The sequence below is a fragment of the Rhododendron vialii genome, chromosome 9a, assembly GCF_030253575.1.
Source record: "Rhododendron vialii isolate Sample 1 chromosome 9a, ASM3025357v1".
Lineage (NCBI taxonomy): Eukaryota > Viridiplantae > Streptophyta > Magnoliopsida > Ericales > Ericaceae > Rhododendron > Rhododendron vialii.
This window is the reverse complement of record NC_080565.1, coordinates 679,100-705,466: the sequence shown is the minus strand read 5'-3', so window position 1 is coordinate 705,466 and position 26,367 is coordinate 679,100. Positions and strand designations below refer to the sequence as shown.

At 37.0% G+C, this 26,367-nt stretch overlaps 2 protein-coding genes across 4 annotated transcripts; one reads left to right on the top strand and one right to left on the bottom strand.

Annotated features, from left to right (window-relative positions):
• Positions 1 to 4,508: 4,508 nt before the first annotated feature.
• LOC131301822 (probably inactive leucine-rich repeat receptor-like protein kinase At5g48380) lies at positions 4,509 to 8,849 on the top strand. The gene is made up of 2 exons (XM_058328276.1): positions 4,509 to 4,834; positions 7,761 to 8,849. Exons 1-2 carry the CDS (start codon positions 4,598 to 4,600, stop codon positions 8,709 to 8,711), a joined length of 1,188 nt encoding a protein of 395 aa, XP_058184259.1. The 5' UTR covers positions 4,509 to 4,597; the 3' UTR covers positions 8,712 to 8,849.
• Positions 8,850 to 9,467: 618 nt separating this feature from the next.
• On the bottom strand, positions 9,468 to 16,996 carry LOC131301823 (inactive disease susceptibility protein LOV1-like). Of its 3 annotated transcripts, none has more exons than XM_058328277.1 (3): positions 16,789 to 16,996; positions 15,675 to 15,735; positions 9,468 to 10,709 (listed from the first exon to the last, which is right to left on the bottom strand). In XM_058328277.1, the coding sequence occupies exon 3, from the start codon at positions 10,292 to 10,294 to the stop codon at positions 9,713 to 9,715; it is 582 nt and encodes a 193-aa protein (XP_058184260.1). In that variant the 5' UTR covers positions 10,295 to 10,709; positions 15,675 to 15,735; positions 16,789 to 16,996; the 3' UTR covers positions 9,468 to 9,712. The 3 variants fall into 3 exon arrangements, 2 of the variants coding, with proteins under 2 accessions (XP_058184260.1, XP_058184261.1); XM_058328278.1 differs by having other exon boundaries at positions 9,468 to 10,481; positions 16,789 to 16,886; XR_009191447.1 differs by having other exon boundaries at positions 10,506 to 10,692; positions 16,789 to 16,900.
• Between the last annotated feature and the right edge of the window lie 9,371 nt (positions 16,997 to 26,367).

Below are 26,367 nucleotides of genomic sequence, written 5' to 3'. Positions count from 1 at the left end.
TCTATTTGGATATTGCAAGATATGATAAGATTCTATTTGGATTTTGTTAGATTACATATAGATTTGGAAAGATTTACAAAGATATTACAAGATATTGCTAGATTATACAAGGTTTGATTTAGATATTATTAGATAATATAAGATTATGTTTAGATATGATAAGATTATGATCTAAAATTTGATTTGATTTGATTTTAGCTATGATCTAGAATCTTCCTTCACTAGTATAAATAGGCATGCCCTTTCACATTCTTTCCACACACCACAAACACATCACACCACACATTCCACCAAGAAAATAGAGAAAAGAAAGAGAGAAAAGAAAGGAGGAGGAAAGAAGAGGACAAGAATTAGGTGCGAGTCATTCGAAGTAGATAATCATAAGGCAAGTTGGACGGAACGAAAGGTGAGTTATAAATTATACTTGTTACATGAATTTTCATAAAATTATATTTTTGACTTACAAATGTATGTTTATTTAACATTTGAATTATTTTGTAGTAAATATACCATGGAGTTATGATGTTTGAAACAGTTTATGAAAAAGTATTATCGATACATCCGAACGATGTCCCTGGAATCTAGGGGACGGTAAAGATACTAGTCGGAACGGTGTTATAAGGGCGGAAAGAAAGGGGGCACAGCCGGGTGACCAATTGAATTGATCAATTCACTATATACGCGTTGGGGGTCGCTCCCTCAGTACCGGCGGTAATCGTTGGATGGTATATCGTATATATGGTTTTGTTTATGATATTGGCTATAGTTTAAGCCATGAAAAACTGAAGTTATGATTTTGGGTTACAGTTCAAGGCTTAAAAAACTGAAGTTATGTTCCTTGTGTTTATTTGATCATGAAAAGAATTTTTAAAGATTCCATGGTAGGTCATGTAACTCTGATAATTCATAAACTCACACAAGCAGTGGCTTATGTTGTTGAAATCTTTCCTTTTCAGGTAATCAAGATTAGAAGGGCTGGTCGAGTAACAGTATTATTAAGCTTATGTTATGGACATGTAATGAATAATGAAAAAAGAAGAAGTAATAATGTGACTTACGTCATTGTTAGCATAATGAATAAAGAGTTAGTGGTTCTATCATTTGAAATGGCTTCCGCAACTGTTAAGTTTGAGTATTTCTATTGTTTAAAAAAAAAAATGTAGATAGAGGCCTTTGGTGAGACAGACTCACTGACCGGTCACGATATTCAAACCACTTGATTTGGGTCGTGACACCTTCATTAATAATCATGGTAAGAATACCCAAACAAGCCATAAATAAAAAATATCAACGAACAAGACGAGAAAAAAAACATGAATATTCAATCGCCGATTTATGGTTAATAAACCATGAATATCCAAACCATATAAAGAAAAAAAAACTTCAAATCACTACATCTTGAAGATTTGCTCCGGCGACAACGATAACGCCCACTTCTCCGTTAAACTTCATTGACGATAGAAGATGATTGATTGGCGAAGGAAGGAGGGAATCGGTCGACAGCAACGGTATCGAAGGGAGATTTCTGTCGGCTTCATTGATGACGACGAAGGATGATTGATCGGCGAGAGGGAGGAGGGAAACGGCGGCGATAGAGCGGAAGACGTCGAACGACGAGTGGATTGCCGCCCACCGGAGGACGTGTGAATGGCGGTGGCTGTTTATGGAGGACTTTGGAGAGAGAGAGAGAGAGAGAGAGAGAGAGAGAGAGAGAGAGAGAGAGAGAGAGAGAGAGAGAGAGAGAGAGAGAGAGAGAGAGAGAGAGAGAGAGATGCTTACTTATATATAATCCTACCCGAATTTTTGGGATCCATAATTTTAGGAATTGAACGGAAATCGTGGGACGGAATGGGAAAGATTATGTTTTGGTCTCATTTTCTGGTATATATATATATATATTAGGGGCACTTTTGGTATAAAAAAAATATGGATGAAATCATAACTGTTCAAAAAATAGAGGATGAATACTTAAGTTGGATGAGATTTGAGGATGGATAATTAAGCCTCCCATAACCATATATTCCTCTTGGAGAGCCATCATGTGGTAATTTTTCTTAATTAATAATTTTTTTTCCAATGGGTAGTACAATGCAGGAAAAACAGTCCACAAAACATTTTAGAAAAGAAATGAATGGTTAGATTCACCGTATTGTTAATCTGTTGAACCATTTATTTTCTTTTCATGGACTGTTTTTCATGTATCCTAACACTTTTGTTCCCACAACACTATTGGTGGAGTTCATATGTATGTGTATAATAGTAATGAATGGTAGACTAACCGAACCAGGAGTGAAGCGCTCGACGTAGCGGTAGGCACCTTCCAACTTTTGCATGCATGCAGCTACGCATGTAGGGGTCACAGGACAAGTAGAGATTCTTCACCAGAACGGCATTCGAACCTCCGGAACGTTGAGTCGTATCTTACTAGTCCTCACCTCAAAATCTGACTCCTTCGGAAAACCCCTTACATAATTCTTCAGAATTACCTGCTTGTTGCTTACTTCCTCTCCCTCCGCCATTTCTTTCTCTCTCAAAAAAATTCTAGTAGTAGAGCAAATACAGAATGAGGCGACACAAACGATGCAAATCATGTACGTACATATAATTTATATCAAGTAAGTGTGGATAGATGTGAATTAAAGGGGCGAGGAGTTTCGCGAGCGGCGTTTGGCTTCATTAAGATTTTCAAACGAAGAAGTGTGGATCACATTGTTTGTGTACTACCAACATTTTCTAGGAGGTAGGTAGAGAAGTAGTAGTAAAACGGAACGGAACAAAGGAGAAATGGTAGCATCCAGAATATTCAAGATTTCTACACTTTCTTGTTTTGCATGTTACCCGTGTATTTATAGCAAATTACTGAAAATAATTTAACATGACATAAGATAAACAACTAATTAAGGGGGGTTTCCATTAATAAAAACACACTAAAAATTTAATGCATTTTACCATCTTATTTCTACGAACAAAAAAGTTTCACCATTTTACCATATCATTTCCACAAACAAAAAATAGTCAACAATTTGGCATTTCTCAACAAACTCATCGACAACTTCAACCGGAAATAATTTGGTATTTCTTAACAATTTATACACTACCGAAAACCCCTAACAACTTTTCAACCACAAATAAAAATTTATAAATTTTTCACTACCAAATTATCCACTAAAATTTGACGATCATTGACAAGTCAACCAAGAGGATACTTGCCCAAAAAAACACAAGAAAAGAGACAAAAGGAGACCAAGGAACGCAGGAGGGAACCGGGGACACAACCAAGCTTTTCCTGCCTAGCAACCTACCAAGCAGGCAAAACGGAGTCGTTTGACCATGCAAGCAGTTGCTAGTTGACAAACGGCGTCGTTACCATGCAAGCATTACTTTGTTTCGTTGGCAGAACAAAGAGTTATTCATTTTCTAAATTTTGTGGGGTTCATTACGGGTTCCACGTACAAAGATAATTCAAACGACAAGTTATTCTTAAAATATTTTTTATGGGTTTTGAAAAAAAAATCAGCTCAATGTGATATCGGTAAGTGTTATTTTAGAATTCGTAGGGCGCCTTACGAATTCTGCAACATCCTATGAATTTTGAAACAATCCTACCGATATAGGATTGTGCTAATTTTTTTAGGAACTCATAAAAATACATTTTGAAAATAACTTGCGATATTTTGATTTTTGTAAGACCCATTATAGGTTCAACAAAGACGATTCAAACCACAAGTTTATTCTAAAAATATATTTTTATGGTTCCTAAAAAAAATTAATACAAATCGATATCGGTAAAAGTTGTTTTAGAATTCCTAAGGCGTCCTTTGAATTGTAATATAACGCTTACTGATATTAGATTGAGCTAATTTTTTTGAAAATTCATAAAAAATTATTTTAATAATAACTTACAGTTTGAATCATTTTTATAGGACCTAATCGGCCTCACAAAAATAAAAAATGAATATCAGTTATTCTGCCAACCAATGACGCCGTTTGCCCGTTGTGGCAACTGCTGGTCAAACAACCCCGTTTTACCCGCTTGGCTTGTTGCTAGGCTGGCTGTGTCCCCGTTCCGGGAGAAAACGGGCAGATTGCGTTTTTGACAATCACTAAAATAATTTCAGTACCCGGTACCACAGGTGCTCGTTTGGCGTATCTAAGCCGTCCATTGCATATTTAGACGGCTTAGATGTGGAGAGAAAAAAGAAGAAGAGAGTGTTGGAGTGAGAAGAGAGAGAGAATTTTAATCCGAATCGTTCAAAAGTTTATTAGACGATCTGGATGTGCTGAGCGGATATCACGTGGGATATATCCATCCACTGCCGAAAAATTTATCACGAATCGCATAGTGGTGGCCGGGCTCCACCCGTCACACATCATAACTACTCAGAATCCATCAGACAGAAATGGAAATTGGAAATTTCCTCCGCTCTTCTTCAATTTTTGGCTACCGTGTTCTCCCTAGCTACGTAATTGATGCAAGACTCAAGATTTGTACCATCTTATCTCAGGTCAAGTCCTCCCTCCCTCTTTCTCTCTCTCTCTCTCTCAAACGTCAAAACTGTCTCTGAAGTTTTCCATTCATGAGTTTTGGTCGTCATCAATGGATAATCTTGAAGTTTTCTTGAAATGGTTTGCGTTTGGGTGGTCAGTTGCAGCTGTTTTGTTATTTGTTGTGACTCGGTTTTACATGCCCAATACGTTTGCAGACAAGGCGATGGAAATAAATATGAAATGGAGGAAGGAGAAGGAGGAGAAGAAAAAGACCAAGGCACAGAAACAACTAGCTCAGTTAACAATCCGAAAGCAAACTACAGTTGACAGAGTGCAGAACGCCATGGTAAGGAAGAGGGGACACAGCTCTCTCTCTCTCTCTCACTCTGGTTTTTTGTTATGTTTATAAAAGTACTTTATATACATCTGCGAAAGAAACGACCCCAGCGTTTGCTATTGATTGAGTCAATTTATGTATTAAAACTCCCCGAGTTTTATGAAGAACATTACATTTAGAGTATGTTTGGATCGATTCCAATAGTTCTTGCTACAATTTTGGCAATCACCAATTGACCAGAAATAATTGTGAGTAGGCCTGTCAATAGATTGGATCTGATCCGGATCCGATTCGAAAAATCCAATCCGAATCCGATAATCCGATAATTCAAATACAGATCGGATCGGAACGGATTATAAGATTCGGATTTGTCAGATCCGGCCTATTGACAGGCCTAATTGTGACTATAAAAAATTAGAACAATATCAGCGCTTTTTCTACCAGCTAGCACTACAATAGGAATAAGCCAACCATTTCCCAGCGCCAAAGCAGAAGCACTAGAATAGACGCCTCATTTACCCAAGAAAAAGCGCTGGAATAGATTCCCTATTTACCACCACTATTTTTTAGACCAATTATATATTAAAAAAAATTAATTGCTTCAATTTTCAATCTGTTTGAACCGGTGCGAATATGTTATTTTTTTATCTTATTATCCCAAAGGGTCATAAATAATTTTTGTATTTAGGACTTTTGTAATTAAGTATATGCGCTTTAGAGTCCTAAATAAAGAGCATGTACTTCATTAATTACGAGATCCTTAGTGATGTATCGAAATTCACAAAGAGATTAGTTAGCATACTAATCCAAACGAAATAGATACTCGTAGCCAGGAGTTTTTGAATCCACAAGAAGAGGGAGAAACTCTGAAATATTATTACTAATAAAAATTGAGGCAAGACATTAGGTTACAACTCTTTTGATGAGGCGTAACCCCAAAACCCTACAAATAAAGTCAAAAAAATAAATAATCCCAAAAGTTGGAGAAAATACCAAAATTACAAACGGGAAAGAAAAACAGGACTTTCCAAAAAAGAACCAACTAAAAAAGAATTACTACCGACTAAGAGTTATGAACGAATTACAACTTTCCCAAAACGGCAAAAATATCAAATTGAAGGCTTAAACGAAATAATTTGGCCGAAAACACTGTCAATCAAATTAAGTCGTGAGTATTAACCGCAACACAAAAATAAGTCAGCCATCAATTTTGAGCCCGATCTGAGCTCGTCCAAAATTTTGCCAAATTGGGTAATTTGCAATTAAGCATTGTTTGGGCTTCCGAGGCTTCAACTGGTCCAATTGATCATGAAATTGGGCCGCCACTTGTTCTACATCACTTAGAGACAAATTAATTACGACTCTTTAGAATAATATGATCAGAAAAATAAGATCATCGTACAGGTGCAAACGGATTGAAATTGGAGCACTTAATTTTTTAATATATAAATGGTCTAAAAGTAAGTGGAGTGGAGTGCAGTTAGTGCTTCCCTTATATTTCTATGCACATGGACATGGTTCGATTCCTGTAAGTATTCATCCCCTTTCCCAAATTCCCTAGGATAGAATAGATTAAGTTTAACTAATGACAACAAAAAATTGTTTAAAAAACTAGTTGCTCCAATTTTAAAATTCGGTATGAACAATAACACAAAGGGGTATAACTTGATATATAACATATATATTGGTTATTTCAAACATATACCGAAATGTATGTGTAGTGTAGTTGGTTGATGTGTTGTGCGTGAATTCTTTCCTGAATACCTGGGTTTGAAATCCAGGAGTTCCAAGAAGGTTGGTTTTTTTCCCCTATGAAAAAGTCTACACCAGCGGCCAAAAAGCGCTCTTTTGGAAAGCGTTGGTATAACCCCCTCAGGGTCTATAGCAACGGTTTTTGACGTCTTTAGCAGTGCTTTTGGCTGCTGCTACGTATCAACTTTCTCGATTAATTGAACCAAAGGAAAAATGTGAAACACCTAAATTGGGAATGGTTTTTGAAAAAGAAAATGTATTTTGGCTCATGAGTCGGGTTCATATTAGTTTTTCAGTGGCGTAAAATGTGAACCAAACACAATGTCGTAATGTATGCTGACCCAGACACATGAGTTATGAAAGAAAGCTATGCTAAGGGTATTTTGTTGCATCAGTCAAGTAAACCTATGACCTCTGCAGGTGCCAATGTCTAACTTCACAGCTGGAGACTGGAGCCTCTCCGCTTCACTACTGGGGTTCTGTCATCACACAAGTTTTCTGTGAAATGGATGGAACAGGGGATTCCATAAGTAAATTAATACTAATTCCTGGTGTTTCCTATCATATATAATAGAAAAGAATGTACTAATATTTACCACAAACATAGCCTGATATCTATATGCTCTAGATTGTGTAGTAGCACCGATGCTACGTTTTTTTTTTTGTCATGAGACTTACGATTTCATAAGTCGCGAACAAGGTCTCTAGAATAGTTCAATAGGTTGGGAATTTGCCAAAAACTAGATTAGGGATCTATTATATACAAATGGAAACGTATCCGAACGGAATGAAGCACAAACAATGTTATTCTCATGGGTTTATCCGAGTATAGTTATACATCTTGAGCTATTTTTAAACCGCGGGATCTATTAGGGTGTTGTGTTAAAAGATCAAAAGATTGTGGCCATGTGCTTATTCACATTAAACATATATTATTTGATTGCTCACATCTTCTTATTAAAGTTACCCACCCTTCTCTCTTATCCCAAACTTCTCTCATGCTCCTAACTGGCAAAACAAAGTGAAAAGATATTATTATTTCCCTATTTTCTTACATTTCAGCCATAAGATTGTGGGTCTGTTAGTGGTCGATGTAGTAAAGGGTTGCATTTTGTCCATTCATTTTTATTGATCACAAAAAGCTCAAACTAATTTAGAACCACGTTTTCTATTCTTATCATAGATCCATATGTTGGAGAAGCACAGCTCAAGGATGAGTTACTCATATCTCCTCAATGCAACCAATTGCTTTAGTGATGATAATGTCATTGGGTTAGGGAAATTGGCAACTTTGTACAAAGCAACAATTGGGAACGGTAATTTCCTCACTGTCAAGAGGTTTAAAGATTTCCCCCACATCGAGCAAAAGTTTATGCGTGAAATAATGACTAACGGCCGGTTAAGACACAAAAATTTAGTTTCCCTATTGGGATTCGGCAAAGAAAAGCAAGAGAAGCTTCTAGTTTACAGTTACATGGCAAATGGTAGCCTATATGACTGGTTGCATCCAATGGAAGTGGGATGCAAAAGGCCTACTTTGAATTGGCCTCTGAGATATGTAATCACAGTTGGGATAGCAAGAGGTTTGGCATGGCTCCACCACAATCGTAACTACAGAGTAACTCATGGCAACATATGCTCCAAATTTATCTTTCTAGATAAGCAGTTTAATCCAAAAATATCGTCTTTTGGAGGGACAAGGATCGTGGGATCCAGCAATGTGAGGATGAGAATCTGTGAGAAGAGTGAATTTAGAGAATCAGACGATGTGTATGCTTTTGGAATTCTGCTTGTTGAAGTGATAACAGGAGAAAAACCCGAGGACGTGTCCAATTTGTGTGAAGGTTTTGATGGGACTTTGATTGGTGGAAATCTGCTCAATGCCATCGATAGTTCATTGATTGGAAAAGGATTTGATAGCGAGATCTCTCAGGTTCTCCAAGTAGCACTTGACTGTATCGGGCTTTCTTCAAATGGAAGGTCAACAATGCTGGAGGTATACAGATATCTAAGTTCCATTGGAGCAAAAAAGGAAAGCGCGTATACTTTTGGGACATCCAATCAAATTGGAGATGGATGTGGTACTCATATGGCTGAACACTCAGGTATTGATATTATTGAAGAAGTTGAATGATCTACATCATTAAAAGCATTGTACTTTTTTTAGATAATCACAGTATATACACCCATTTTGGGAACTGATCATGAATATGGTATAATTATTTGTTTGAACTCTTTTTTTTTTGCCATATGTTAATCTTAATTTATTCTATCCTATGGGACTTGAATACACATTGAATATGTATTGAAATTGTGCATTAAACGAATCATATATAGTTATATACCATGAATGCCATATCAATGCGGATAAAAAAAAAATATGAATGCCATGTCAATTGATAATGTCTTTACCATGCGTTGGACATTATCATTTAGTTTTGGTAGGTTTCTGATTGATCCAATAAACTGCTCAATTCGCTCCTACGAATCGAAAAGTAATACTTACCGATGTCCGTTGGAGCTGATTTTTTATAAGGCCCCATAAATTAATATTCAAAAATTTATGAATATTTTTTTAGATTTTTGTGAGACCCGAAATGGGCCCAAACGCGTTTTTTCTTGTGTGGTTCCCTGCAAATCTCCCTTGCGAATAGCAAGGCTCTTTTGTGAATGGTTTTTGAAGATTTTTTGGACCGATTTAATGAAGTATAATTGAGATCTTTAAATTGGCGCAAAAAACTTTTGAAAACGTGTGTTCAACACTATTTCATGCATATTATATCGTCCTCCCACAAGTATTGTCAAAATATTGTACCAACGATAATTGAAAAAAAAAAAAAAACTCCATAAAGATAATTTTTTGGTGAAAGCAAAAACCACACAGTTCCTGTATTTGTAGCAAATTACCGAGAGTAATTTAACATGACATAAGATAAGCAGTTTATTCACTAAAATTGGACAATCATCGATCAACGAGTCAACTTATCAAATGAAAGAAAACGAAAACTAAGCACACTTGTCTAAACAAACGTTATTCCCGAAACGAAAAATACAAAGATCCAAAGCTGCAATACTTTATTCCACCTCTTACTGACCTGCCTCAACTCAAAGGTATAACTAATTATAGCTGCTTAATTAGTAACCCCACTTAGACCAACTGATACCGGGGTCTGGGGCAAGGATGGAGCGTTGTCTATCTGGCATCGAAACATAACGACTGACTACTATCAACAAACCCTTAAGCACAGGCATTCCTCCTCTTCCCACTTGGATCTCCTTTAGAGAAGCATTCGTAAGTTGTAGAATCTCGAGTTGAGGGAATTCTCCAGCGGTGCAAACCAATTTCTTTCCAAGATAACTATCCAATAAGAGAACTGTCAATTCTGGAAGCTTCTCCAACATTGGCATAGGATCTTCGGTAAGACCGCTTGCTTGTAAGCAGAGGTACTTGAGATTTGGAAGCACCTCTGTTGGCAGCTTCCAATCTACCAACGACCAATCTCCCAACCTCAATTTGGAGGAGGTGTTGGCAGCGAGAGAGCGGGTGCAAATGGACCTCGGGAATCCGAGTTGATCCTCTGTCAAAACATCTATGTCCAAGGATTGGAGGCTTCTTAATCCACCAATAGAATCTAGTGTGAATCTATTGATGCCCTTTCCAACATATTGTAATTGAAGCTCGCGAAGATTGATCAGATCCATTGGGTTAAATTCCATCTACTCCTCGACAAACACCTCTGTGAGAGTATGAAGATTTGTCAAATTGTCCACTCCAAACGGCCATTTGAAACGTCCAATTAATTAAATGTCTCAGCTGCTCTGCTTTGCATATCTCATCAGGTAACTGAATTGCACAACTCGTATTCAGTTCCACAGTTTGCAGGGCATGCAAGTTACCTGTGAACTGTGAGAGTGCATTCATTTTGGGTACGTTAAAAGGACATTTTATTGATAACATCAAATGGAGTCTGGCTCTTATTACAACAAATACTCTCACAAGAGTTCAACATTTACACAAATGAAGGGGGTTCTAAGGTTCCTAACTACAGCTCCTCTTTCTTCTCCATTCTAGCCAGCTCCTCAGCTCCAAAAGCCTCCACGGTGATCCGCTTACCCTGATCATTTACAAAATCTGACACATTATACCAGCGTCGCCACCGATATAATATGTCAGGGTCACCAAAAAGGCAACACCGTGAGCTACAAAGCTCAGCAGAGTAATCCCATACCCGCTAACCCATAACTTATAAACAAATCTATAATACAACATCAATTTCCACATGATAAGTATATACGCAGTTAATCAACGACACATCCACATTCATTAATCATCTATCGTTGGTGTCCAAGAATTTTCGAGTTTCTCCTACGCGACTCATCGTAGACCGTGTCAACAATTTCATTTACAAATCAACCTTTCAAAAACCATTTGTTTAACACAAAAACATTTGCATTGGCTCCATACCGCGGATAACCAAGCTACACATCCAACCTTGGTTCCGCCGCGCCGGGTTCCCAAGTATCCTCACAATGGTTCCGCCGCGCTGGGTTCCCATTGGCACACAAAAATATTTGCATTGGCTCCGTACCGCGGATAACCAAGCTACACACCCAACCTTGGTTCCGCCGCGCCTGGTTCCGCCGCACCAGGTTCCCAAGTATCCTCACAATGGTTCCGCCGCGCCGGGTTCCCATTGGCACACAAAAATATTTGCATTGGCTCCGTACCGCGGATAACCAAGCTACACACCCAACCTTTTTTAAAATCATTTGCATTGGCTCCGTACCGCGGATAACCAAGCTACACACCCAACCTTGGTTCCGCCGTGCCGGGTTCCCAAGTATCCTCACAATGGTTCCGCCGCGCCGGGTTCCCATTGGCACACAAAAAATTTGCATTGGCTCCGTACCGCGGATAACCAAGCTACACATCCAACCTTGGTTCCGCCGCGCCGGGTTCCCAAGTATCCTCACAATGGTTCCGCCGCGCCGGGTTCCCATTGGCACACACACAACCTCACAATGGTTCCGTTTTTCCCGGATCTCATTGGAGCACACACCACACAATGGGCTACCATGTCCGGCCACATTGCGGTTTTCGAAAATTCAAAACTTTTTCAAAACACGTCTTTTACACACGCACACACACAACTTACATAATGCCACCCAAAACCGGTCATTATGTTGTTTCAAAAATATTTCCTTTCTCGAAAAACATTTTCTTAAATCACACCCTAGGTGTCATGTTTCTACTTTCTCGGTTCTCGTGTCTCGTTTACATGTAAAGACTCCGCGGTAAGCATGAAACATACTAACAAGATCATCCAATTCTATACTACTTTATCACGCTAAATCATTACTTATAGCATAACGCCACATGTACGGACGCCCTTGGAGTGTATCACTTATGCTTTATTCAAAGCATAACGCCACATATACGGACGTCTTTGGAGTGAAATCATTTATGCTTAATCACACCACAAATAATACAAGCAACTCATATACGCATACTCATAACTATCTTAAAGATCAAAATACGAATACTTCTAGATAAGTACGTAAATAAAGATAACATACTTTATACTTGGGTAAGTAAGTAAATAAATAGGAAGTAAGTAAGGATTTCCTTACATATACGTTGAGTTAGTGGTCAAGGGGTTCTACCTTACTTCTTGGCGGTAGTCGGCTACGGAAAGTACGTCGGTGATCGGACGGAGTAACTTCCTACGGTAGTCTCCGGTAGCTTCGAAAGAGAAAGGTTTTTCTCTCGAAACTTCTACTTGACTAACACTACTCTACTTTATGGATCGAAGGGTGGTCGGATGGCGGTTTAGTGACGGCTTTGGATGAGTTTCTTGAAGAACTCAAGAACAAAAGAAGAACAAAGAAATAACATAATTCTTCTAGAGAGAGAAGTTGCTAGGTGAAGGTGTGAGTTCAATGCTTGGAATGGGGTCCTATTTATAGGAAAAATCTTGGCTCCCTCTCCCTCTCTAATGGCCGGCCCCCCTCTCTCTCTCTCATTCCTCAAATGTTGACACTTGTCAAGAAATCATGGAAGATCAAAGGTTACTTGGTAGGCTTGCATGGCTAGGTTAGGCTAAAAGGTAGGCTTGCATGGCTAGGATTTGTCCTTGGATTGGACTATGGGAGATTTGTTGGAAGATTTGGAGACAATGGTACAAGATTTTGGTCTAAACAAATATAGAAGTACAATGGAGGAAGTTTCTTAGTTAGGAAGGAAGATATCACCAAGGATTGAAAAGATGAGAAAGATCAAGGAAGGTACAAATGGGGAGTTAAGTTTGGTTAGGAGAAAGATTCACCAAGGATGAAGAAAGATCAAGGAAGGATCATGAAAGTACAATCCCATCTTCTTCTATCTTTCCTCCTCTCTTTCTCTCTCTCTCTCTCTCTCTCTCTCTCTCTCGGGTCTCTCTCTCCTCTCTCTCTCGGCAATCTCTCTCTCCCTCTCTCTCTCCCTAGTACACACACACACACACACACACACACACACACACACACATATATATATATATATATATATATATATATACACACACTTATGTAAGAAAGAATAAGAAAGGTACAAAGTACAAGATTTTCCAAATCAAAATCCTATTAAAGAAATCCAATAAGGCACATGTTGATTAAATAAATAAACTAGGGTACTTTGTAATCTAGATAGATCACACCTCCCATTAAACAAATCCAATTGGGTACAAAACTCCAATACAAAATAATAAAAAGGTACTTAGGAGAATCTTAGGCCTTAAAGACTACTAAGGCTAATAAGTACTTTCAAATTAAAATATTGGTACTTCATCACATGGGAATTTAGAAAAAATGACTAGTTGAAAGAATAACTCTTTTACCCAATGGATAATAAACCCCCTAACATTTATTGTCCAATGGATAATAGCTACTAGGAAACTTTTATAGTAAAATAATCAAAAAGTACTTTAAAGAATTTTTATAAAAGTCTATAATAGTATTTTGTTCAAATCTTTCATAAAACCCTTTTAATATAAAGAATTGGGTTTCTATTATCCAATAGATAATAGTTCCCCTAGCCTTCATTGTCCAAAGGACAAAGAATAAAACCAAATTAATAAAAGGAAATAATAAGTAATTTCTAGGGTTGAAAAGGTTGACTAGTCAAATCAACTTTATTGGAAGGTTCCCTAGTCACATCGGTACTTTATTTGGTCAAAAGACTTTATTACCCAAGGGTTACTAACTTCCCTAACGGTTATTACCCAATGGATAATAATTCTCCTTGCGGTTAATAACCAATGGATAAAAGGAGTACAAGTACCTTTTATTAAAATACAATTTTGAAAAGACTACATGTACTTTTATAATAAAAAGTTTATTATCCAATGGACAAAAATTACCCTTGTGGTTATTAACCAAAGGATAATGGAGGGGTGGAAGAATCCCCAATAAACAAAGAATAAATGTACTTTGCACATGTGTTTATAAACCCATTAAAATACTATATCCTTGTACTTATCAAAATATTTTAAAGGAAAGCCTATTGTCCAATGGACAAAGATTACCCTAACCATTATGGACCAATGAGTAAGGCAAAGGTTCAAAAGGTTCAAAAGGTCCAAAAGATTCATCGAGTAACTAGGTAAGTTGGTTGCTCGGTTCCTCCAAGTAGTCGGTTGGAAATTAACTAAATTGGTCAAGTAGGGTTTCTAGTCGAGACCAAAATTTAACTACGACGAAAATTAACAAGAAATCACATAGTCACTCAAGAGGAAATAAGTAATTTAAATAAAATTCAAATATTTAACGAAATTTTTATTGACCAAAATTCAGGAGCGTTAAAGTATTTGATTCATTTCTGTGATTTTTTTCCCGTTTAGGATTTTCCACGTATATCTGTCGTTCATTGTTGTTTCAATTTCTTATTTTTGCTTGGCGATTGATTGAGTTAGCAAACTAGAATTTCAAATACAAAAGTACTTATTTACCCATTCACTTAACTACAATCATGCAGACAAGTAGCAACTTATCGTGCAACTCGTTGATACTAAGGGCCCATTTGAAACTTGAGGAAAAGAAAGAAAAGAAAACTTTGAGGAGAGGAAAGTGTAGAGGAAGATTTACTGTATTTAATTCTTCGTTTTGTTATTTTCCTCTGTGTTTTCTCTCAAACCAAACATGGTAAATTAATTTTCCTCTCATTTCTTTTCTATTCCATAGGTTCCAAAGATCTACTAAGGATACATAATTGCAACACCAACATCTGCTATACCAAATTTCAGCTTAATTTAAACCCCTGCTGCTCTACCCAACCAGGAACAAAAGAGAAAACAAATGTAATTTCTGTCTTTCAAATCCATGAAGGACCAATAAAAATAAAAGATTTAAGGCTTATGAAACTTGTGGCTCTGTGGCTCATATGTTAGATATGAAGAGGTACTAAAAAGTTTTAGAAAGAGGCCAGTTCCCGTGGACGTACCCGATTTTGAAGAACCACGTATATCTATGTGTTGATTTCTTTACTGTTTTCTATTCGCATATCGTGTGGGTGTGTTTCATTTCAACATTATATGATCATGCGGACAAACCTCTTAAACTACGTACATTGAAAAGGATATGATCCTATTGTCAACCGAAGACTAGCGACAAAGTGTTCTCATATATTGGTTTGATCTGGTCCAAAGAAGAAATGCAGGTTCTCGCGTTCCTCTCCACTTTCGGAGCAAGTCCAACATGTCTTGCCTTCGGATTTGAAATTTTTTCTCATTTACTCGGCAATCAAGAATCCCACAATATGATTATCTATTTAATGGTGACAAATATTAAAACTATATTTCGATTTCGATTAGGAATGCAATTTCATCGATCTAATTATTTCGGCTCGGCTGTGGGCGGCCTACTTTTCTCGACGCCAAACAGGACAATTAGAATATAAAAAAACAAATTTTTTTTTTTAATTTTAACAACTTCTACACCTGTAGCTAACAACTCCTACACCTCTCACACACACTTGCTAGGCCTTCCACAAAAGACCAGATTATTGAATGAAAATAAAGTTAATAGAGGTAATCCATTGCCTTCAAACGAAAAACACACTGACCTTTAAGGTGCCTCTAGAGCATTTCCATTGAATTCTTTTTGAAACCAGGCATCCCAAAAACCTGTCAACCACGGCAATTGAGTAAATTTAATCTCCAAAATATGAGGCTGTAAAATCTCAATGTTAACCCACAAATGTCTACTATTTTAATATAGGAGTAGTAATTATCGATGAGAAGTTCAAGACAAATGGCTAAAATTAGCAGCCAATTAAAGTGGTCCAAGGCTATAAACAGTTGAAACATAAAAATCAGCTCTTTAATACTCCCTCCATCCGAATTCAATAGTCATTTTTTGGAGTTCGTAGTATTTTTTTAATCAATTATATATTATATATTGTAATTTATAATGTTAGATGTAATTTTGAAAATATTGTCTTATAGTACTAATTGAGATCTATCACACAAGATTTATATTTGATATAAAATTTACTATCAATTTAAAGATATAACTTATTTTTTATCCGATTAGAATTAAACGATGAACTATTAAATTCGGACGGGAGAGTAGCTTCTAGAAAGTATTTCGTTAAGACCAGAGGTGAACTCCATCATGTTCCAACAGGAAAACTAAAACAGAACAAATACAAGGGCACAAATGTCATTTCACCTCTCTTTCTACCGACATCTCCAAACCCTCTCTCTCTCTCTCTCTCTCTCTCTCTCTCTCTCTCTCTCTCATACTTCTCTGTGATTCATTCAACCAAAAATCTCTCACCGAAAGCAAGAATTTCAGAAGCACACAAGACAATGGGTACATGATATTAGTTTCCTCAACCAAGCGAAAATTACTTGTGCCATATGAGAGGATGTATAAAATAAACAGAAACTGGAATTGAATCATTGAGTGTTACACTGACAGCAAGAACAAGTCCCCCAGCCCAGAGAAGGAAGAAAAGAAAGAAAAAAAAAAAAAAAAAAAGGGCCAACAAGCAAGAAAAGAAATGTAATCAAACGGATTAACAACTAGAACAAAACATGATACTGTTTGAAATTAATCTCATTCCTCGTGCTTAATAACAAAAAACCAACTTTTAAGACTAAACTATAATTGATTCCATGATAAAGCAAGATCACAAGTGCAAAACTTGAATCCTTCTGGGTTGAGGAACTTACAGTACAAAGCAGAGCAAATGTCTCTTTCCAGGATTTCAGGGGCCCTGATGTTCACAAGGGCTCATGAGAGGAAGAAAGATAGAATTTGGGGGTAAGAGAAGGCAAATACTCTGCTTTCGTTAGCCCTATATACACACACATATAGACGGGGCAGTTCAAGGAACACCAAAAAAACACACAAAATCTCAATCTCATAGTTTTCGATCAAATTTTTATGATCCGAACCATTCAATGTGTGCAGAATGTGCTTTCAAAGGTGCCCGCAAAAAATTAGCAAAATATATTACCAGGGAAGTGCTTGTTTTGTATAATTTTTAATTGAACCGTTCATCAAATTTGAACTAAAAATTGCTCAGATCAAGCCCTTCCCGATCTTTTTTTTTTTTTTTTTTTGCTGATTTCTTGCGAGTTTTCTTCAAATCACGTTCTAATCACATTGAGCGGCTCGGATCATCAAAATTTGATCGAGAACTATGAGGTGTTTTTTCAAGTGTCTAATTAGTTGTTCCCAAAACTGCCCAAAAACTGAAGGGCCACTATGAACTAATCCAGTATTATGCAATGTGGACACATGACCATGACAAATGCTGAAATTTCCACAAAACTAACAGCCAGCAAAAGGAGGCTCATTTGTCTAACTAACTTGTCACTACCAAAGGAGTTTTCATCCTCAATGCATTATTTGAGCCCTACAGAAGTTTCCCAAAGGGACCACCAACCAATAATTCCAACCAAGGAAAAGGCAATCTAAGCTGTTGTGTAATATGTTCATAAAGTTTGGGCACTTTACTAGAAGGAGGAAAATGAGTCTCAACCATTAGATCAAATTAATCTCAGCTATACATTAAAGAGTTTAAATTCTTTCTGGATGAGGTGTGAATCTCATGGTTTCTGTCACTCATTGTGGGCTCTACCGTGCGTTTATTATAATAATCTGAACCGTTCATCTTGTATGGCCCATAAAAGAGAATATTCACGCAAAAAATTAGATTTATCAGACATCAAGAGCTATGTCAAAAATTAAATTTTGATATATAAAATAAACAATTATGAACAGTTTAACTAAAAAAACATAGTTATAGAATTTGGCGATCCATTTTAAAAATTAAAAATCAACTTTTGATATACGTATTGAACGGTTCAAATTACGCAGTGATATGTTCTTTTGCGTGCCCTATAAGATGAACGGTTCAAATTACGCAGTGAATGCTTGGTAGGGTTCACAAAATATAAGAGATTTATATTTGATCAACCGATGACTCACAACAAACTAATTAATACAATCATACAATTTGATCCATGGTTGAACAATTACTGGCACCAAAACATTAGTTCCAAAGAATCCAATACTACCTATATGATTACGCGGACAAACCTCTTAAACTACATTGAAAAAGATACGATCCTAGCTATTGTCAATTAATTAACCGCAGACTCACAACAAACTGTTCTTAGATTATGGTTTGATTTTGTTCAAAGAAGATGCATGTTGTCAAGTCCCTCTCCACTTTCGGAGCAAGCTCGACATGTCTTGCCTTTGGATTTGAAAATTTCTCTCATTTACTCCTCAACCGAGAATCCCACAACATGATTTTATTTAATGGTGACAGAAACTAAAACTATTTTGGTTCCGATTTGGAATGCAATTGCACCGATACTAATACTATTTTGGTTTCGATTTGAAGTGGTCCAAGGCTATAAATAGTTGAAACATTAAATAAAAATTAAAAAAAAAAAAGAAAGAAGAAGAGTTATTTAATAGCTTCCAGAAAGTATTTCATTAAGACGAGAGAGGTGAACTCCTCTCATATTCCAACAGAAAAATGAGACCTACAGCAAAAATTCTAATCTAGTTTCGTACATGAAATACTTTACCCCATTGGAAAAACAACAGCTAACAGTACAAAATTTCCCCCCCTTTTTGTTTCTTTTAGCTATGATATATGTATGGTTGGACTATTTAATTAAGGAGAACAACCTATATAAACATTTAAGCAAAGCACTGAAAGCAGTAAGGTACTGATCACGGAAACAAACAAATATAACAAGCTAAGGTTTAATTGCATGAGGATATATAAAGCAACACTCCAAACATCAACTAAAATTGATCAAGAAATTTGAGAATCACAACAAGCCGATCGAACTCACCATCTTCCCTAACTTTTCCACAAGTACGTACTATGATGTTGTAAGATGTAGGGTCTTTGTGGCATTTTGCTGCATGTCCTTAGTCTTTGTAGAGTCTTGGGTCTAAAATAGGTGAATTGGTCTCGATCTCCTTTGTTAGCTTTTTTGATTATTAATTAGACATATTAAATATATTGATTGAGACTTAATTGGTTTCTCTCTCTCTACCTTATACTCATCGTTTTTCTTTGCTAAATGACGTCGTTTTGACAAACATGGGGGTAAAATAGTAAATTCATTTGACGAAGCATCCAGTGGAGGAAAGATTACTTGTACAAATCAAGAGAGGTGACTAGATTATCATCATTATCAGGTAAAAAAATAAGAGTATTGCTCCTACTTTAGCGGACAAAAAAGTAGAATTAGACATAAAAAGTTAAGAAATTATTGGCGCATATATATTATTGGACGGTGTGTTGACCACAAAGACATTTTTAATGTATGGCTCCGACTGATTTGATCTAATGATTGCCGCTCACTCTCCTCCTTCGAGTAAAGTGCCCACACTTTATGAACATATTACACAACTGCCCTGTCTCCTTTTATTACTGATCTGCTGCTATATGGACAGCCGGTCAATCAAAGGCAGTAGCCATTTTTCCTCCTATGCTCAAAAAAATTAACTTCAGTAGTTAAGGATAAAAAAGAGTGTGAGTGTGTGTGGGGGTGGGGGTGGGGGGTGGTGGGTTGGGGGAGAATTTTAAAATGAAGAAATATATTGAATTAGAGGGAGTTGAAATTTCAGAAAAGGAAATTGGGGATTCTGACGAGTTGGAGGATGCCTCCCTCTTTGTGAAGTTCTGATTCAATTGGTTTCTCTGTTTGGGTGTTCATTGTTTCTCGTTTGAGTTTGCTTTGCCGTTCTCTTAGTGGCTTCGTGCGGGTGTATTGAGGTTGTTTTTTGTGTAACGTGTCTATGCTTGTTTCCAATTTCTTCTGCGGGGGCTAGTTTAGGTTGTTTTTTCAGTGGGGCTGTTTTGCCTGTTTTTTGGTGGAGGTGATCTCTTTTATTTGTTTCCATGCTGCTAGGTGTTAGAGTGGTAGAGGTATTTTCCTTTCAAGAATAGGTGTGTCGGGGTTGTTTCTTTTCTTTTATTGGCTTCTTGCCAACGTCTTTTTGATACTCACGTAGATCTTGTCTGCCCTGGTTCGGCCCTTTAATCTTTGTTTCTTTTCAGAGATTAATAAAATTTCTTTTGCTAAGAAAAAAAAAGGTTAAAAAAGAGCACAGCATCCCTTGGATTCAAATTTTTGTAAGTGGAAGAGCAAGAAATTCAATAATTATAAATAGTATTCCCTCCGACCCTTTTAAAATGTCTTAGTTTGAAAAACACGCAGTTTTAGGAGTTTACTTTCACGTCTACTTTATACTTTTTCTATAAACTTTCCTCCTTACTTTTCACATTAACTTTTACCTCCATTTTTTCAAATTATCCTCCACTTTATACATTCCATATCAACTTTTATCTCTACTTTTCAAAATCATCCTCCACTTTATTGATTAACTTTTTAAAGTGGACACTTATTTTGAAACAGCCCAAAATGGAATACTGAACATTTAAATAGGAACGGGGGGAGTAGAATTTATTGTGTGTTTTCTAATAGAAACTAAAAATGACCTATTGCACATGTATGAGACAAGTAACACATCAAATTAAATTTCTTTGAAGGGCTGTCCACAATATATTTCGTTTTTTTTTTTTTTTGTGGAGTTTTGTTGATTTGGCGTTATTTCACATTGCTTTGTAGTTTGGTTTCCATTGTATTAGTGTTTCACCGTTTTTTCTTCAATGGAATTCAACAAATTATCTAATGATTAAAATGAATGTATGGGTGATTTTCAATTAACAACCAGGGTCTATTTCTTTACCCCTTCAAACGCACTCTAATTTGTATTTGTTATGTCTGTTTAGTGTACGTATTACTTAGAGTTTGATACTCATTTTCTTGTTTCAGAATATGTGAAATGTGCGGAGTGCCATTGGCAACAAAAGTGCACAACTGATATCAAAATCCGAGCTTGTGGATTACTACATGGTGTCAAAATAAAGGTGACAGGTTCCAGTCTTGAGACTCACTAGCCAAATTTTCAATGGTTCTGATTCTAATTAACTCTTTTTCTCTCGGCATCGCGTAAAAGAGCTTGAATGGTTGTTAGCCTTGTGCGGAGCTTTCCGAGGTCTTTCTCAAAACCCCATGCCAGACTATTCTGCTGGGTTGCTAGGGAAATCAACTCGGCAATAGCTGTGAGGATAGATTCAGGCCCCGTTTTCTTTATATTTTTTACCTACAACTTTTAGTCTCTTTTAGCGGTTTTGTTTCCACCTAACTTTCTGTCTTCCCTCAACAAATTATAGACAAGTTTTACTTGGTAAGTGCTGTGTTACACCTTAGAATTTTCTTTATTTTAAATGGTTTCGTTGCCGCTTCGTATGTTCGTTTGGGTACTAATTATTTATTATGTGCATGTTATAAATGTTCATGGCCTTATTGTAATTTTAGGAATCTTAAGGCTACGTATTGTAATTAATGCTTAATCCCTTTATTAGTTGCAAGCGGCTACGTGGATTGGGTTATTGGTGGTTTAGTGATAGGTGCGTAAATGTTCACATTAGCGCCCCCTAATTTATCTTTGTTAAGTCCCATTTATTTTATTACTTAGTGTTTTAATGCTTGATTTTTGTATTGTATGTATTTTAAAAAATATATTGGAATACATTCCTAGTCATGATTAGAACTACAAGGATTGGGCCTTAAAAATGTTCTTACTGTGCACGTGATGGTGGAGGCGTTATTGGTAGCAAAATAACACAATGTCTTGGTGGGCCCAAAGTGATTTTCTATTCTACAGAGTATTTTACTAGTACTTAGTTAGACCGACAAAGAAAAGAAAAGTGGTAAAAGGCTTGGCCAAATTCTTTGCAGTGGTGGCCCACGACTTGACTTAAGAAACGAGAAAATAAGGAATTGAATGGAGAGTTTCTTTGGGGCCCATGAGGTTTACACGGGGCACCATTATATAAAAGAGAAAACAAAGGGTTTCGGAAGCAGGGAGACAGGGAGCTGCGAACAAAAGGACGAGGCGACGACGGATTCTGATTCTCACGCACGAAGCATTACTTTTTCGGACGGACAAAATAGAAGAGGGGGCTGCCGAGATCACTTTTCGAAGGCAGGAAGAAAAAAAAAAGTGCCGATCACTTCTTTTTCGACTGCATACCGAAGAACGGGGCTGCCATCAGAAAGTTTTGTTCTGGATATTGTTTTTGCAGTTTCAGATCTTACGTTTGTTTTACTTCGGTTTCTTTTCCTTCGTGTTATTTGATACTTTGTTCAATTAATCGCACTCCAGTAACTCATTTTAATTCCTGTTCTTAATTTAAGTTATTTATTTTTATTCAATTAGTTGTTATCTCTTATTTATTTTTCATCTCACGTAAAAAAAGCATGAATAATTCTAGGGTTTCTTTTATTTTATTTTTAATAATGATTGAGTAGTTTTTCTGAGGTTTGGTCGCTGGGTAAAGGCGCGTCGCTACCCAATTAGGACTTGTCTCGCAATTTTTTGCACATTAATTTAATTAAATAAATTTAGTTGGTGAAAATTACGTCCGTTGGACGATCCGAGGCTTTGTCAGGGCTCATGTGAGCGGGAACAGGGGCCAAAACCTGTTCGCCGCTGTGTACGGGACCGGCAACCTTAGGATTCGCATCCTTCGGAGTTTTCAATTCTCCCTAAATTTAACCATTTTTTTAGAACTTTGAAAAGTGAGTGGATTCTGATTGGGTAGCGAGCGCTGGATTCCCTACGACCGTACCTCTCTTTTTAATCGTTTGAGCAAGTTATCTGTTAGTGTTAGTTAATTAATCAATTAAAAGACAAGAGATGGCTACCTAAGAGCCAGTTTAATTAGTAATAACCCGAGGTTCCACAGCACACCCTTCACCATCCTTAGTGGATTCGACTCCGGTTTTACCGGGTATTGTGCTACATCGGTCTCAGCCCTACACTTGGGGCAACCCATTATTTCAGGTCTAGGAATCGGTCAAGCATTTAGGCTATAAGTATATTGGAATAGGGTTTATTTGGAGATCACACCATTCGAGAGAGAGAGCCGCAGCAACGTGGGTTATCCGTGGTGATCTTGGAGCTTCTGTTTTCTCCCTTTGGCTCTTTAAGGTAAGATTAAATATTATTTTTCATCAATTTTATTTCCTTCATCTGTGTCGTCTTATAAAGGAGAGGTTTAATTGAGTGGACATTATTTTACGTTGTTTGGTGGGTGACAGCTTGTGTTGTGTTGTGTTGTGGGTTACTCGATGTGTGTGGCGGCGGTGATTGGTGGTAGTCAGTTGGGGATTGCTAAAATACTGGACATTTGGGAAATGTTTTGAATATTAGTTAATACGAGTAGTGGAATTAAATGGGTTCAATGCCGTAGGCTGGATTTGATGCATGCGTGGGTGAGTTGTCATATTGAAGGGAATACAGGTGGGTTTTGGCACTTGGAGTTGAGTTCATGTGTACCTGGAACTTGGACTTGGGAATTAGAGTTTTGGGTTTGCTAGTTTGGTGACTTGGTAATTAGTCTAGGTTAGTTAAACACTCTTTTAGGCAGTCAATCCTACATTGGTAAAACTTGACATACGGTTAGTGATAATATTGCTAAATGATTCTTTGTTCAGGTTATGATCGTTTTGCATTTCGATTGTATTACTTCTGGACCCAGGTGAGTGGTTAAGCATGTTATGTACTTTCGAACTTTCCCGTGTCCCTTAAATTGTTGTTTTGGAATATTTATTATTGAAGTTGGAAACACATAATGTTTATATTTGATTATATTAAATTGGCATGCGATATCGGTGAAACCATTTGTTGATCAAATAATTTTTTGGTGAGAACTTTGTGGATATTGATGGGAACATATTTTAGAAGTCCAGGGAAATTAATTCTCTGTGTGTGAGTGACTCTGACCATTAGGAAAGAGACCGGATTAGGCCGGTGACCCTAGTGCTCAACGGCTTTCTTCCGCCGGATCGTTCTTAGGGAAAAGTTCCACGGGCTGCCTACTCGTGGTGACTCTAAGTTTTGATATTGGATCCAATTTTGAGATATTTGTTCACTGGCACTTGGTACTATTGATTTTGGTTGTGGTATCCCATTGTTGTTGGAGGTTGTATTGTGATCACCATTGAGACTTATTTTCAGATGAATCGTTAATTGGATTAAATGATTATTTTGTTGTTCACCTGTATGCCAAATTTATATTGACATTGTAAATTATTTTGATTTCTGTTTCAGAACTTTATTATAATATACATGCTTTGCCATTCACTAAGCGCGTCAGCTGACGGATTTATTCAAACTTCTTTTTCAGGCAAGTTAATTGGAGAGTTAAGAAAAGACTTTGGCGGCATCTCGGGGATTTCGTTTGTTGACCTCCTTAGGGTGTCTCATCCTAGCTTCGTGTTTTATTTCATCGCTTCCGCATTCAAAACATTTGTCAGATATATTAAGTTTTTTTTTTTAATTATTGGATCACTGAATATTATTTGGTTCATGGGATGTTTGTGCCCCATACTCATTTTTGGTGGAACTTAATTGGTTGGAGTTGTTCTGAATCTAAAATGGTTGGCTGTTTGGTAGTTCATTGTTTTGGTATTTTATTAAATTCCTTTTTAGGCTGCATGTTTTACGAGCTTTGGTCTTGTGGTTTATGGCCGGTCATTTCTCATTTTGGGTTGTGACATGCTGCAACTTAATTCTAGTCTAGTGAAAATAACTTGTCCACTTGGTAAGTGTTGGTCCAAATAGCAACCCAAGAAGGGGGGTGAATTGGGTATCTCAAATATAATGCGGAATTTTTAAAAAAACTAATTGCAATCTATTTAACTACAATTCCAATTTCAATGATATACTATTCTACTCATGCAATATTGATACGCAAGACGGAAAGTAAAGAGAGTAGGGAAGAGAGAATCGAACGCAAGGATTTATAGTGGTTCGGTCCACAACTTCACGGCCTAGTCCACTCCCCAAGTGTCCAACTGGGGATTTGCTGCACTATCTCCAATAGTTACAATCCTTCTAGCTTCGCAGGTGCTAGACAACCTTTACAATGAGCAATCTATCCCCAATCGCTCCAACTATTTTTGACTCCGGTGTTAGTCACACCTAACCCAACTAGTTTTGACTCCGGTGCTAGTAACACCTAACTCTAAGTGATTTTCTCTCCAAAACCACTCACAAAAAGATAATCTCTCTCAAGAATATGAATAAGGGTGTACAATCCCTTTTACAATAATGATTAAAATAAAAACTCTCTCACATACAAGTGTATAGATATCAAGATGAAGAGTTGAGTTGATTGACTGATTTGCAAGTGATAGCTCACAAGCATTTTCTTCAAGACTTCTGTCAATTGCTTCCTCTGTCAGACTTCTCTTTTTAACCAAGAAGAATAAATTGAACGTCAGAGGCATGCGCTCATATTTGGAAAATTATCCCATGCGTGTAGTTTCCTTTTCTTTTGCACTAGCCGTTAGAACCAAAATCAAGTCAACACAAATTCATCCCTTGCACTAGCCGTTAGAATCAATTTAGGTACCAATCAACCATTGTAGTTTCCATTTCTTTGCCACTAAGACATTTGTAACTTGGGAACTTCCATGAGCCGTTGGAAATTGAATCTCACAAAATAATCCAGCTAATAATTGCTCCCATTTGAATAATTCTCTAGCCAATTAAGTTAGAAGAAGATTTGTCTTTAATCTTCCTCCTTTCAATATATATATATATATATATATATATCTTGACTATTGAAGATAGTGATTTGGTGTAGCAATCTTCCCATGTGCACTTCAACCAAATCCTACAAAATAAACATTAAGGTATTCCAAATATCACAATATTAATTATATTTATTTTCAATAAAAATATATTTTGTTATCATCAAAATCAATAAGGTATTCTATAGAAACCTTTGGGCTAACAGTAAGTGCTACTCCTCAGCCATTTTTTCCAAGGTAAGAAAGAATAGAAATTCTTTAGAAGTTGTTCTTGAGGAGAACAATTAGCTAGAGAATACAAGAGACTTGTGTGGTCAGTTTTGTTTAATAGGAGTACAACTATTATATGGTGAAGGAATGGGAATGGGGATGCTGCCAAGCACCCCTGCTAAGTATAAAGCGGGTGTCGAGCCGGCCGTCCATCTTGGCACGACCGGCGACGGCTTGCTCGGATTGAATTTAAGCACATATAGATTTGACCGTCCAAGGGATGCTTGGCAACAACCATTTACCAAAAGTTGACGTGACCCAAGTCTTTGGACATCATTCCTTCGAACCCGGGGATTCTGCTAAGCACCCCCTGCTAAGCGTAAAGTGGGTGTC